This window comes from Dinoponera quadriceps, unplaced genomic scaffold (genome assembly GCF_001313825.1).
Source record: "Dinoponera quadriceps isolate SergipeBrazil2010 unplaced genomic scaffold, ASM131382v1 scaffold1308, whole genome shotgun sequence".
In the NCBI taxonomy this organism is placed as follows: Eukaryota; Metazoa; Arthropoda; class Insecta; order Hymenoptera; family Formicidae; genus Dinoponera; species Dinoponera quadriceps.
The window spans coordinates 2570213-2585708 of record NW_014555613.1 but is presented as its reverse complement, the minus strand read 5'-3'; the positions used below and the strand labels follow the sequence as shown (position 1 = coordinate 2585708).

At 41.0% G+C, this 15496-nt stretch overlaps 1 protein-coding gene across 6 annotated transcripts in view; it reads left to right on the top strand.

The window, feature by feature from the left end:
• The first annotated feature begins 8900 nt into the window (after positions 1 to 8900).
• LOC106744841 (microtubule-actin cross-linking factor 1) overlaps positions 8901 to 15496 on the top strand; it is a 114285-nt gene continuing 107689 nt past the window's right edge. For 3 of the 6 annotated variants that reach the window (XM_014619910.1, XM_014619907.1, XM_014619905.1), the window contains exon 1: positions 8901 to 9813. In XM_014619910.1, the coding sequence (XP_014475396.1) occupies positions 9711 to 9813 (103 nt within the window). In that variant the 5' untranslated portion in view covers positions 8901 to 9710. The remainder of the gene's footprint in view (positions 9814 to 15496) is intronic. The other 3 variants (XM_014619924.1, XM_014619922.1, XM_014619923.1) reach the window with 1 other exon arrangement.

Sequence of the window (15496 nt, the reverse complement as noted above, 5' to 3'; positions counted from 1 at the left end):
TGTACATGATCGCGCGGTAGATTTGTATCACGATACACTACTGATATGATTTAAATCTTCTGCCGACCGTTTTCGAACGTTATATCGAGTAGCGAATTTCCTCTGAATATAGACCTTTCATATCTTTTCTCGACTACTCGAGTCAAATAAAAAAATGAACCACTTCGCTTTTAAGATTTTAGTATGTGTGAAATTTTACAACTAGAGTTATGTTGGAATAAATGCAAAATTACTAATGTTTATTCCAGTGTTATTAACATTTTCGTGATCAGATATCCTGACAATTTATTTTTCTTTATCTTTCTATGTCAAGTAAACGAGAATCGTGCTCTACTTCAGTAGTAAGGTTAACCATTGCGTTAGTTGCATATTATACCATTAAATTATTTCCGAACGTTACGATCGAGCATCGAATTTCCTCTGAATTATATGTCGGTATGCGTAATCAAACCTTATAGACTTCCTCAAATTCATTTTCAAATATTGTACGACTCATTTTATTGGTTACGGAGCACCTGAAGATGAATTTAAAGTGGCCTTAAATATAAGGTCGACTATGAATACGATCAATCAATCACGATTCTTCGAATCTTTTCGCGACTACTCGAGTCAAGTAAAAAATGAACCACTTCGCTTTTAATAGTTTGGTACGTGTGAAATCTTACAACTAACATTATAATAAATTATGAAGTAAAAGTAAAATTATTAATTTTTATTCCAGTACTATAAGCATTTCTGTAGCTAAATAACTTCGTAATTAATTTTTTTATCTTTCTATGTCAATGAGAATCGTGCATTAATTCAGTGGTAAAGGCTAACCGTCGCGCCAGTTACATCGTATACCGGTTACATGCGACACGCATATTAATTCAAGAAACTAGTTCTTGCACAATGTATGCGTGACAGGCACATTTCGAATAGATCCACGGGGATAACGAATACTGCGAACTTGCTGAAACGAAACCGAGAGCGAAATGCCGAGGTTTTTGAAATCGAAAGCTAAGTACGAAACTCGTCACGTTACGGTACATTTATTGTTTTCAAGGCCTCTATGTATGTATGTATATATATGTGTGTTTGATTTTGGAGCATCTTTATAGGAGCAAAATTACGAAATTCACATCGTCTACATGTATTTGTAAGCGAACTCTCCTCCATCAATCTCCATTACCTGACATAGAGAAGTAAATAACCAGAGGAGATTGCTGTATAAATTATAATCACAGGCAAATTGCTGTCAAATTTACTGCATTATTACGACGTAACCTCGACAATTTATGCTTGATTACTCCTAACTGCTATTATCCTCGTCGTATGTATCGCGGAAAATGATTGAAATTGAGGTTGCCATCGGTACCGATGATCCTCGTAATCTGGACTTTTCCATGTGCTGTAATACAGCGACACGTGACACCGGCGGTATCAATTAAACTCTCAATTGAATATTCGCGCGGCGCGCGCGGGCGGAGCGCAAGGTGCCGCGCGCCGCTCGGCCGCTGCCGGTGCACTTCGTGCGGGTTCGGGCGAAGGCAAAATGTCGTCTGCTAGGCGCGTCGTCCGTCGTCCGTGTAACCGGGTCTCGGGCATTCGTGACGTGAAAATCGTGGCGCGATAAGGCGATAACGCGCTTTGCGCGCGCTCAGCGCTCGTCACTACTCATTGTGCTCGGATGGTTCGGTGCCGCGCGTCCAGTGACCGTATTCTCGTTATCAGCGAGTGGACGCGCGTTCGCCGGCGATAAATGCGAAAGTCGAGCGGTCGAGAAGCGCCCGTCGCGTTCGCGTCGCGCCGGTGGTAACATCGATTTTCGCTCGTTTTCCTCGTTGGCGTGCGGCCGGACAGATGACCGGCGAGTAAGACACGTCGCGGGCCCCGATGTGCCCCGTCATCGCGCGTACGCGTTCTCCGCGGAATTCCCACGTCCCGACGGCGATGTCGCGAGCGATTCCGCCTCGGTGAGCTTTGCTGCACCAGGAGGCGAGGACAACGACGACGACGACGAGCGTTGTCGCCGCCGCGTGGGACCTGCGACGGATTATTTTCAGCGTAAGCGCTTTCTGTCTCTCTCTCTCTCTATATATATGTATATCTATCTCTCCTCCGCTCTCGTTCGCTCGATCGTTTGTTCTCGCTCCCTTCTTTCGCACGTCCGTTGTCGCGACGATTCGCTCTTTTTTCTCGCCGTCTCCGCGCGTAAACTATCGCTTTGTCGCGTGGCTCTTTACCCCGCCGTATTGCCTATAGTTAGTACACGTTCCGAGAGCGTGCCGGTGTGGGAGGAAGTGCAAGAACGCCGGAAGTAAGTAGAATCCTCGTTACACTTTGCGAACGTTAGCTAGGTTAGTCGAACCGCCTCGCGCGGAGTTGCGGTGCGCGCTTGACGCGAGCGGAGTTACGCGTGACCGCGACGACGGTGTGTGTTCGCCTCACGTCGTCGTCGCCGACGACAACGAGCCAGGACGACGCTGCATCGCGTCGCGTTGCGGAACGTAGGAACGTGCGCGCGCGAGGGTTGACGCTCGCGGCAGATGTTTCACGGGTTTCTCCAAGCCCGCACGCGTTCGCTCGCCCGTTTGTTTCTAAATCCTAACGGTTACCGTTCGCGATCGACGCTTGTTTCGCGGATCGTTGTGCGAAAGTCCGTGTCGTCGGTGACGTCGTAATCGTACGTTGCGTGTGTGTTGGCTGCCGAGTACAGCGCGTAATCGTGAATATCGTTGCAAAAGTGTGCAGGTGAGCGGAAAAAGTGCGGAAGGAATTTCGTGGTGCGACGAGAACTCGGGTTTTTTTTCCTTTTCACTTCGCTCGTGTTTTCTCAGCGAGACGACGCGACCTTTTCGCTTCTTAGTCTGATTATCTCCCGATTCTGATCACGTCAAATATAGAAATAATGAAAGAGCGACGAAGCCTCAGGCGTTAGAGCAGATGTTTGACTTGTCATTGAGGTACGATTCCGAAACTATTTGGATGTTTTATTAGCTGCAATTTCTTTGACCAATTTGCGAACGATTTTAGCGAAAATGTCGAGTGAGAGACAGGTTGTTACCCATTTGTATTCATGGTCGTTTTCATATAAAACACCTTTCTAATCTTTAACATTACGTATCGTTATAATATTGATCGTCAAATTTAAAATTCAGTTGAAGCATGCAGAGTTCGCATACCCAGATGGACAGAAATGCTGAACACAGTATGTAAATATTTTAATATATGCTGTGTGATGCCATTTTGCAACTGCATATGTTTAAAATACTTATTTTAAGAAATATTCATTTATTACACCATAAATTTGATCAAAGTATTGATTTTTTATTACTGCAATAATTCCAGATTAATTGCATTCTCTTTCGGGCAAAATAAGCAGCAATATTTATGGCATCAGAATATTGCCGCAATTTTTGCTGCATCACAGTGCAAATTCAAATATGTTATTTTTACATGTGTAAATGTCTAAAGTGACACATTTGACTGAAGTTCTTTTTACATATTTCCTGCCGGTTTAGGTTACATCACTTAAAATGTTTAATCGTGTTAAATTATAAGTTAACATGTCCAATTCGTATTAAATATTGTGATTTAAAACGGTAAGAAATGCGTAAGAAAAGTCTTAGTTAAAATAACACATTTGTATTTGCAGTTCAGATAATCTTTTATATACCAGGGTTGCCCCTTGGCAAACTGAAAAGCTCAAACTGCCAGGAAAAACCTAGAAAAGCCAGAGAAAGATACAAAAAAAAAAACTGGAAATTTTAACTTGGTTTATAATTCCTTCAAATGCTCTTAATCAAATTCTTTTTTCCGATATTCATTTATTTTTGTTGGCCTGAATTTGCATTTAGGATTATATTTTGTTACTAAACTTTTAAATTTGTGTCGCTCTTCTAATAATATAAATTACTTTTCCTGTAATCCCTGCTTCCAAATGTTCAAGTTTAAGATTGGACATGTGGAACATTTTTCATTGTCGTTTGAAAAATATAGGATAAGTCATGGAATTTCAAAATTTATTTTCCGTGACAACTCTGTATACTGACAAGATATTTGTATGAGGACGCATCTTAATGTTATGCTAGTCATGATGCAGACAATATACCGAAATATGCCTATCTGGGTACCATATAAACATTGCAAGGTCCAAGTGTACAGCGAGTTTTTATCGTTCTTATAAATTTTAACTCGCTCGGATGAAAGCACCGACTGTTGCGACTAAGCGCTGCCGGTGCACCAATCGGCATTTAATTTGCGCAATCAAAGAACCTTGAATATTTGTAAGTATAACGATAGCAATGATAAATGTTCGGGAAGGTGAACGATCAAAATGAAGTAGAATGTTGTAGCGCGCGCGATCCTTCAGAATCGATGACGACTGGGCGTTGGACTTTTGTGGTTAACATCGCGAATTGCGTCTTCTTTCTCAACTATTCTCGAAATATGCGTTCCTCGCGATCCGATCGATTGACCGGTTTACGTTCGCTTCCGCCGACCTTCTCTCGAAATTTATCGTTGCCGCAACCTCCGACCCATATGCGAAACTCGAAACGAGCAGGAACGAAAAGTCGTCGAATTCGAGGTGAGCGCGCGAGGCTCTCGACCGATCGATAGGAGGAGCAGCGCCTTTAATAATGTAGGTAAACTTTCGCAACACACCGTGTGTTCACCTTCCTGTCCCAGGGAAGACTCGAGAGACCGCGGTTACGTATGGTGGGCGCGTGTTGCGAATTCGGACGGATCTTTAAGGTCGCATTCGACGCTAAACGCGACACGACTCCGGCCTTTTTATTTATTCGGTATGCTAATCGTGTGGTCGTCGGCGGACATTAGAGATGAAAGCCATTCTCCCGACCGGATACACGGTGAGAATATAAGACCTAAAATTTCAAACCGAGCGGCATGCTGGCGAGAACACGAAGTCCGTATCAATTTTCGAATCTTTTAACCGCGTCTATATCGTCGTCGGCGACGTTCACCTTCTACAAAACGATAATACCGGGAGCTAGATGTGAGCTTTCGTCGGCGACCGGTTATAACGTCGCACCCTTCTGAGAGTTCTTTAATGGTCGCTCGTAAAACCAGATCGCGGCATCTCAAAGTGAAACTATTGTAAACCGTCGTGGCGCGCGCGCACACGCTACGACTCGTAGCATTTCGTTAAAGCTGACCGGGAATCTCTCTTTCTCTCTCTCCCGGAGTGTTCGTTATCGTTGGGTTTTGTCCAAAAATCATTATTGGAAATCTTGAAATGTATAGGACTGTTAAAAGTCAAGGACGGTGTCGTAATTCGCAGACAAAATCGGATAGTATGAACGTTCGCTTATGATGTTTTTCCATTGTTGTTATGCATGCCGAATTCGTCTCTAAAGTTCCGTACGCGAATTAGGAAGCACCAGTCCAAGTCCATAGGATCAATAGGTACGGTAAACTTTTAGCCTTTTACTTTAAGCAGTAAATTGTAACGTAATTTCTAGCAAAAAGCTCCAGCGCACTACCAGGCGTCGCGATTCTTACACAGTAAGAAATTTTATTTTATGTTAAATTGAACATATTTCACATGTACCAAGCAGTCTACATCAATTTTTGTGTTAATTTAACACAAGATGAATATGATGAAAAATAACACAAATATTTATAACCCAAAAATTAACAAAAAGATATATTAATCGACACCAAAATATAAAATGTGTTATTTTAACATTTATATATGTTGAATATCGACTCAACACAAAATATTAAGATACCATAAACATAATAGGTCTGTTCGTTTTCACTGAATTAGCATACACTCATAAAACTCAAAAAGGGATAGATACACTGAGAGAAGAATATTTAGTATTTGTAACTATAATCATCGTACTAAAAGAATTATAGTCAGGAAAGCCAATTTTCTAAATAAGTGTTACTATAGTGTCAGTGATAATAACTTTACATGCATATTGTTACTATTTTGTGGTTAAAACTGTAGAACGGTTATGGTTGACACCGAAAAAACTATAATTTCTCTCAGTGTATACAGTTAAGATTTGGTGGAAGAAAGAGAAAAAAAGAGCCAGTATTAATTAATGCAGTTAGTTCAGTAAAAAAGAGCAGACTTAATATGTTAAATTAACACACAGGTATGTTAAAAATTTAACACAAAAATTTTAACAAGAACTGATTTTAATACAACTACAAAATGTCTTTTATCGTGTAAGATTTAAGTGTTGCTGCTACCTTTGGGCGTACCGGAAACGGTTTTTTTTTTGGTAAAAAGTTACGTTACATTTTACTGCTTAGAACAAAAGGCTAAAAAACTATAGGCTTATTACATCTATCATGTGTCCAGAATAACGTATCCTCCTCTCGCCTCTCTCACAACTAAGCTAAATAATGTTACATTTGACAAACGTCCACCGTGAAATGCTTTTGTCCTTTTTTGTGGGATGCGCCTCGTTGCGGATCGTTCGCGCAATTATGTCCGAGCCGGCATTATTTCGCACGAATCGAAGCCGTTCGAAGTTCGTAAGTGGAACGGATATCCGCACCGCGTCGTCGAAAGCGGTGTGGAAAGAAGGAGATGGACGGAGAGTGAGAGAGAGAGAGAGAGAGAGAGAGAGAAAAGGAAAAGAGAGCCGGCTAAGAGTTCGCCTCCGTGTGTTGCTGCGTTCCGCTTCTTAATTACGCGTGTACGCGGTTTCGTCGTGTGCGTTGGCTTCTCCATTCATAGTAATTTTCCCGTAGGTGAATATGCTTTGACGGCGGCCTTGTTAATGCCGCGTTTGATTTAAACTCACGAAGTCTTTTGTTCCGCGGCAATGACCTCCGGCTCGATGATAAGAAGACGGTTCTTCTCTTCGATTATACGCGATAATCTAACGGTATCTGCGCGAATAGCGAATTCCGGAAACTCGATATGATTGCTCAGTAACGCGAATAGAATTCGAGTGTCCGACGGAGTCGGTATTCGTGTGTGTGAGCGTCTCGAGCAGAAGTCGGTGTACGGATGAGCGGAAGGTAAACGAATAGTTGAAGCGTTTCTGTCTATAGCCAACGCGGCTGATCGGAGATGTTCTTCTACGTATGATACACAGATGAGAATATCATGAACAGTGTGAAATTTACAATGTTTATCGAGCCCGGCGTTCATAATATCTATCCGGATGCGAGTCCTGGGCCGGGATCCAACGAAAGATAAATAAGATTCTAAAGTAAAGATTTCAAGAGCTTGGCTTGCGACACGTAATACTATGCAAAGTTGTTAAAGCAGTAAGGTTCACTTAACTCTGAGAGTAACGTTCGCGATTTTGACGCTGAAATAATATCATATCTGCATCGTGAAAAAAATGGTAGAAATCGTTATATTTATATTTCTTAGTCTCTTATAAATTATTGAGTTAACTATCAGTTTTCATTTATTGTATTTATCGTATTTATAGACTGACTGCCGCCGAGAAATCACACGGAAAAAAAGGCTGTTGAATTAATAGGATTTCCAACAGCATACGTAATTGGAGTAAATCTTCTTGATTCAATAACGATATCATTGAAATTAACCCTTATCGGTCGTAAGTCACCTCTCACGTGACAACAATACTTCGTCGCTGCGGTCGGACGTACCGTAGGAGGTGACAAGTCGGAACCTGTCGAAATTCGCTCTCTGTCAAATGCGGGTACGATTGCCTTGTCAGTTAAGCATAAGCAACGGTGCAATTGACATCTCCAGTTATATATCACTGCCTTTTGTACTTTATTTTTTAATATATTGAGCCCAAAAATTAATAAAGAAAATTTATAAAAATTCGCGCGATATGGAACGCCATCAACAACAGATAATGAGGAGAGATTAGATGGAAAACTACATATCCTCCAACTTGATGCTAAAGGAAAACATAATGACAGTTTAGTATGTTCTAATCGTAAGTTGCCTGGAGGAAGGAAAACAACAGTATACTTCTGTGAAACGTGCAACAGAAAACCATTCCTTCATGTTGGAGATTGTTTAAAAAAATATCATACATTAGAAACTTATAAATAATTATTTGAAACTCATATATTTGTAATACTCTTTCAAAAAATAAATAATTTCTAACAAAAATGTTATTCTTATAATACTGAAAATTTTTCGCATATTTACCGAAACCAGCTACAACCTAGTGAAAATCACGCGTAAAAAGCTAGCGTCCGATAAGGGTTAATACTTAAATTATTGAAACAATATATAAGATAGTAATTTTAATGATATTACCAATGAATTAAGGAAACTTACTCCAATTATGCTACTGTTGAAAATTCGATTCATTCAACGACATTTTTTCCGCGCAGTTATCTCATTGAATCAAGCTAATAATAGCAATGGTCATATGGATCTATTTTTCTGAGAAAAGATGAATAAAAGCGAGGTTTACAGCGTCTTGCACAAAACGTCCAAGAGGAAATAAGCGAAAAAAAAAAACGAGGCTGTTACTTGTCAGGATTAAGATTTATCCGCAGATAATGTTTTGTCTATTTGATAACGTAACGACGTAGTGGAAACCGCGTTACTCATTCGCACGTTTCGTTAGATTCGTCAAGGTCAAGGTTTCAGACATCAAGATAGCGCGTATTATTTTCAACGGGTCTCCTAGGCAGCGGGAATTCTTAGAAACCGCGTGCTCTCTCAGACACCCCATCGTATGATAAGCGTTCGTCGCGCGATATAATTCGTAACGAACCCTCGCGATTCCCCCTTGTTCCCTGCCGCCGCCTGCCATCATCCCCTATCGGAGGGTTCGAGCCTCACGCGATCCAGGAGTGAGCCAAGCGCCACTGGCGACTAAGATCGGAAGCGTCGCTTCGCGCCTCACTTCGGACTAGTCGTTGTCGCGGCCGTAGTTTTCCTTCGTTCCCTTCCTCTCTCGTTCACTCGCTCGTGTTTCGTCGTACGAGTCATACGCGACGCGACGAGCGTACGTTCGGAGTAAACAAGTGAACTCTACCTCAAACTATAAGATTTCCCCGAGCTTTGTCAGCGATATTCGTGGAAGTCTTGGGTTATAAAAGAATATCGCTCGCCGTGACCACACAGCGGCAGGTTGACGTGACTTTCCGTACAACTCGAGAAATCGGAGAAGTTCGTCATATACAGTGTTCGTCAATTCGTCACTACGATTATTAAGCGCGATGACGAATTGTGATGCCTCTTCATGACGTATCACAGGCTTCTCTCCGATAGTTTACTTAATGAGAGACAAGGACGGCAATATCGTCGCGAGTCACCAGTGTCTCATCGATATACTTAGCCGCCATTGCTGCCGGTGCAAGTTCAGTTTAACATTTGGAAGGTGGGCGGCTAACTTCACACAAGCAAGCTGAGGTAGAGAGAGTTCACCCGAGCGCGGAGAAACGCGATCGCGCAGCGAGTTGTTTTTCGTTCGTTCGACAGATCACCGCGCGGGAAATCGGAGGCAGAGGAGAGCGAGAGATAAAAGTGCGCGTTGAACGTTTTCGCAGCGCGCACGTGCGTCGTGACGCACGTGTCGGCCGTACGAGACGAGTCCGCGGTGTTTCGCGCGCGCACGAGTGATGTAAACAATGTCGGCGAGTCGCCGCGCGTTGTGTTGACGGCAGTGTGTAGCGGTGTGCGGCGCGAAAGGACGTTGCCATAGTGGCCCTGTACACCGACAAGAAGAAGCGACGCTACCGACGCTGGGAGCATGGTGTAAAGAGTGAATAATCGATCGGCTTGGGTTGCGGGGATCATGGAGTTCGAGTTGGACGGCAGCCTCAAGGAATGGGCGAAGGACAAGCCGTTGAGCATCCTGCAGCTCGATCCCGCCGACAGAGCTGTACTGCGAATCGCAGGTGAGTACAAAAAGGGTACACTCGGAGCGAGCGAACAGTGAATGTGTAATACGAGGCTGTGTTCCAAAATTCTCACCGCCAACGCTGAAGATCTGCACGGAACAAAATAGTCTTAAATCAATGATAGATATTCTCATATGCAGAGTGTCCTGTTTTAAATGACGACCTCAAATATTTCTTGAATAATGCGTTTTAAAGAAAAACGTTTCAAACGAAAGTTGTAAGGTTGCGAGGGGGACATAAGGTAATGATCTCGACTTTATTATGTAGTCAATAATTCAGTCATTTCAAGGTCAACTTTATTTTTTAACCGAATGACAGTTTTTTTTTTTTTTTAATACAAGTCGATTCCTTTACTCTTCGTGCACATAAAGATACTAAAGTAAAATCATCGAAATGTGAATGCTTTTCGAGATATTTTACATTTTATTCTGATATTTTTTGTTATATAAAATATAAAATATCTCATAAAGTATTCACTTTTCGATAACATCACTTTGTGAACAAATCGACTCGAAACTGTTCTATTCGAATTCGTTGTGCCGTACAAATTTTCCAAATTGTAACGACGAAAGTTTGCATTCACTGTTCGTTCCGTGTTCGTTCGCTCATAAAATAGTGTATATGCAGCTCAATAGAAGACGGCAACGTACATATTGATTGCCGTCGTTTCGCGTACTTCTATCGCGTGCCTCGTCTGGCGTAACGTGGATGACTGGCGGACATCCAAGGATGTCCGAGTTCGACGATATTCCGGTCTCTGTGCGACAATGAGAATTGGCGTTAATTCAAACAGTCGTTAATATTTCATTTTAAACGATTGTTGTTTTTATCGCTGTACGGAAAAAGGCTGGGAAACCTGAAGAATACGAGTCACCGGAACGTTTTACACTACAATTTGTACAGTTGTGCAAACAAGTCTTATCGTGTTCATTTTGCGCGAGAAAATATCCTGCGTGAAGATTATTCTGAATCGTGAACCATTAGAGTTTTATAAACCGATAAGTGTTTATTAAGAATAAATCACTCGATATTTGAACAGAGATGAGGCGCGGATATCGCGAGAGACAGCCTGAGCAGCGAAATTACTCGCTTAACGTTCTCCGTCATTCCGCGATTGAAGAGGTAAGATGTAACTCGCGCTGTCCGTCTTGCCTCTCTGCCAGACCGTGCCGTTCATGCATTCGCGGCGCAAATGTTCAGTGAGTCTGCGAATTTTCGTGAAGAAGCGCTGCTGCAATAGCGCTGATTCATCTTTAATGCGCTCGACGCTCGCGTTCTCGTAGCGGCGTGCTACGTGGGGTCAGAATGTTAACAACGTTGACACGTCCGACGCATTCGCATGTGGTTATTTTGGCCGATGGTTATTTACTTCTCGCTGATAAATATAGCGGCATATTTGGTCGCGTGCGCGTAGCTCTTGTGCGGCACGGAGCGCGCGGAGCAGCATTGTTTCGAACGCGAATCTTATTTCTGGACAACGCCGACTGTACGAATCCGGCGGATCGTAAACACCCGCGAACATGTTCGAATCGGCCCGCAACATTGCTGCTCACGTGGCCCGTTATTCTGCCAGGCGAAGAGATGTTACGTATTATGTTGTGATTCGAAAACGCGGGCAGAAAGCTCCGGGAGACGTTGAACCGTTTTTCTACGCGAAATTTCTCTGTCCAATTAAAAATGTTCATGGTGCATGAGCATCATCGAAACTCTCTTCTTTTCTCTCACTCTGGTAGAAACATACGTAGTCTTCCTAGACACTTATTTAGTTACTGTCTAATATTAATGCATTCTCATTAGTTTTAACGATACTGCGTAGGACATGAACAAGAACTTGATAGAGTTTGATGAGGGGGTACTTTAAAAACTGCCTATTTTATGAGCAACAGGCTTGCTTATTAATTAATTGAATAGTTTTTTGTCTATTTATTGTTCTGTTTTCGTTCAGTAAATGGTTTGAGATTTTGTGTATCTTTCGTGCGCAGTAACTGGAGGAAAAGCGTTACATCTTGATTGGGATTCCAAATAATATTACTCCTCAGTTATTAGACAGAAGTTAATATAACCGAAGTTAATATAAAATGTAACTGTTTAAAAAATACATGAAATTCCTACCAGGATAATACGCGATTAATTAATTTTTAATAATACTAGGGTTCGCAAAATTCCAGATTTTTTTTGATAAAATCCATTCCAGTGGTAAAAACCAGTATTTTTCAGAAAACCTTGTAATATCTGGTTTTTTTAATTAAAAACGATAAAATAAATAGGAATTTTTTAAATATTATTACTATGTTTTTTATTAATATGGAATTCACTATGGTTTTTTTCCACCTGCTGAAATTTTTTGGCCAATCCTGCTTTCATATCTCATCAACGTCATTGCGATAAAGCATCTTCTTTCACTGCAAGATAATATTAATTAGCACCTGCTCTAAATTGATCGTGCACTCCTTTGAACGTAATCGAACACCGTAAAGGACGTCAACGTCCGCCGGTCGTGTATCGTTCCTGTGTAAATTCCTCTCCCACGAACCCTGCGCTCTCTCGTCGTGTAGACAGCGTCGTCTCTCGCGTCAGCCGTTAGCTAACTATCACTGAATCTTCGGTGGTTATTTACCGTTCACAGCAAAGATAGTCGTTGACCAGATAAGAGAAGTGTGCACTGCTTTCTGACACAGAAGCTATCGGATGACACTCGCCCGTTGTTCTAGATTTTCATTTGTTCTTTGAATTTCCTCTTTGTTTCATAACTATGAATCTGATTCGGGTCACGTTATATACTACATACCATATTTAACAGCAATATCGTATTTGTAAGTATAATTTATGTTATATGCGGTAGCACACTCGTAGGTCACGTATTGTCCGAGTGGAGCCAGCACGATTGGCTTCATCTTTTTATTCTGATTGATGAAGATTGTGTCGATCAACGGTGACCCTCGTGACGTAGCAGTGAACGTGCTGTAACGTGTGTGAGCACTTCGTATACCGAATTCAATTGTACGACTCGCTTCCTGACGACTTTGTTGCTCTGCCGTCAGCATCATTTCACGGATGATTAGGGTCACGTCAAAAATAATGGATAACGATAAAGTTAATAGCCCACTATTTCAACAGTAAATTACGGCGGTCGTTTGAGCGAATACCTGGGCTCTTTTGGGCGTTACCTGCAAAGGCTTTAAAATATAATACAATAACGCAGTACAGTCGTTTTTTCCACGTCAGTGAAGTTAGCACCTCGAATTTGTCTAATATTTGTTTGTTCATGTTTGTTTATCTATAATTCTTGTCACCAAATCAAAATGAGTTATTAACAAACAAACACAAGAAAACAAACAATAGCCGTTATGATCAATTTACTTGTATTTGTTCATAACTCGTTTTGGCTTGGTAGATAAACGAAAATTATCGTGGACAAACGAATGCCGCATGAATCTTATAAAAATTCACATTTAGGAATGCCAATTTCACAGATCTGCTTTGTCGACCACCTTGACCATCCAGTGCGAGACTAATGATACCTTTAATAGGCGGCAACGAGCAAATAGCTACTTCCCACGAAGATATATAAACATCTGCCTACATTTCTGGTCAATTAAAGAGCAATAGAAATGATTTATCGAGCGATCTTGCCTCCTTGTTTGCATTCATGTTAATTCGTCTCGAACGATAACGTTATTATTTCATACAGGTCTGGGATTTCTCCGAATAACGTAGATCTAGATTTCGAAGTGGTCAGAGATGAATCGCGCGATGAATCATTCCTACGATGTCGTTAAATTCTGGCATAATGTCTGACCACCGTCGCATGCATCCGTACTTCGTGACATCATCGTGGTCGACCTTCAATGAGGGGTGCCGACGAGAGCGGAAACCCGAGATTATTCTGTAAATATCGAGTTGCACGTCGGGAGATCGCCTTACCGCGATAACTTTTTCACAGACCTCTTTTCTTTTAGCTGCCTCCTGTCATTGGCACGGCGGTTATACGCGTTCGGACTTCTCCGATTCTTATCTGCGTCGGACGCGTGTAATGCCGCGTGGGTGTCAATAGTCTCTATTATTACAAAAAAAGTTCAGACGAATAAAAATTAACATCTTTACCGGAAATGAGGGAGCAATTTTTTTTTTAACATTATTCCTCGAAACGATAAAAATTAATCGATTTTTAATTCTGGTTGAGAATTTATTTCTCGTCGTTTTGCGTGATAAGTTCTCCGAAACGAGTTTTATATTCTGAGTTTTTTAAACTACATTTGTTTTTTTTATTTAATTATATAATTATATAATACTATCGCTCAATGCAATATTAACGATTTTTCTTACACAGCTGATAATTACAAGTCCGTCTAACTCCCTAGCTAGTTTTCCCCTTACCTAATGCACAATAAAAAGATGCAGTAGAAAGGATATATAATTATGTTCTATTTATGCGCTCTTCGGAAATGAAATGCAGCAGTTTTGCTATTCATTACGGCAGAAAACAGAATATTTAGTAGAGGGCTGGTTAGGTAGACGTAATAATTACATTTTAATTTTATCGTCGCGGGTGCGATCTAGAGAGCAGGTGTTTAACAACCATGTGGCCGGCGTCAAATGCAAGATGTATTAAGATCTCGTGCATTATGCATATATATCTATTCGACAAATACTAATGATCCGTGGCAATTTAAGTTTGTTATGCGCTATTAGTCAGAAGGTGGTCAGCGTGCGTTTCGCAGTAGCGCGCTTCGTAGCCATGTATTTGTCCGCGATGATGCGATACACGAATTACTACCTGTCATTGTTACGTAATTGAATCGCAACGCGTTTAGCCATAGCGCTGTGCTTGTGTCATCTATTAAATTCTTCTCTGCCGGAAATTGCCACTTGCAATTCGCATACCATTATTGTGCAATAAGTTCGTAGTTTGAGGAAACAGAATCGTCTTGACGCGGAGAGCGTTAAATATATTCGATATTATTGCACGCGAATATCTTGCCCTTTTTTTACACGACTTCGAGCGTACATTGAGAAAAATGCCGTAGAATCAATAGAATTTCCAATAATATGCGTAATTAGAGCAAATCTTGATTCAGTAGCAATATCACTGAAACTAATACTTTAATTATTCGAAACAATATATAACATAGTAGTTTTAAAATTTGCCATTGTATCAGAAAGATTTACTCCAATTACACTGCTGTTGGAAATTTTATTGATTCAACAGTATTTTCTTTCCGTATACAATTAATACAACGATAAGACAATACGATCTCCTACCTAAGGATCGTTCAATTGGCCATAGTGCAAGAAGGACCCAATCCACAAAATTATAATTTTTGAAATTTTGTTCCTAATAGGATAGGCTATACGTAAAACAAAAAGATCCAAGTCTTATGAACACTTGAAATTAATTACGAAACAGTTTTTATTTTCTACTAATTATGGTATTTTTTTTACAAGTTGTATCTTTTTCACCTATTTTTTTAGCGTTAAATTTGTCAATGAATACTTTTAAAGAGAAGAAATTGGACTATGCTTGACTTCTTGAACGATTGTGAAGAATCTCAGTGTTCTGCATAAAACAAATTACTTCTTAAATCATGTATCAAATTTTCATCTTCATTCTTCTCGAAACGCACACCGTACGAGTTGGATCTTTGCATAACTATTGTCAATTATATCTCGAATAACTGAC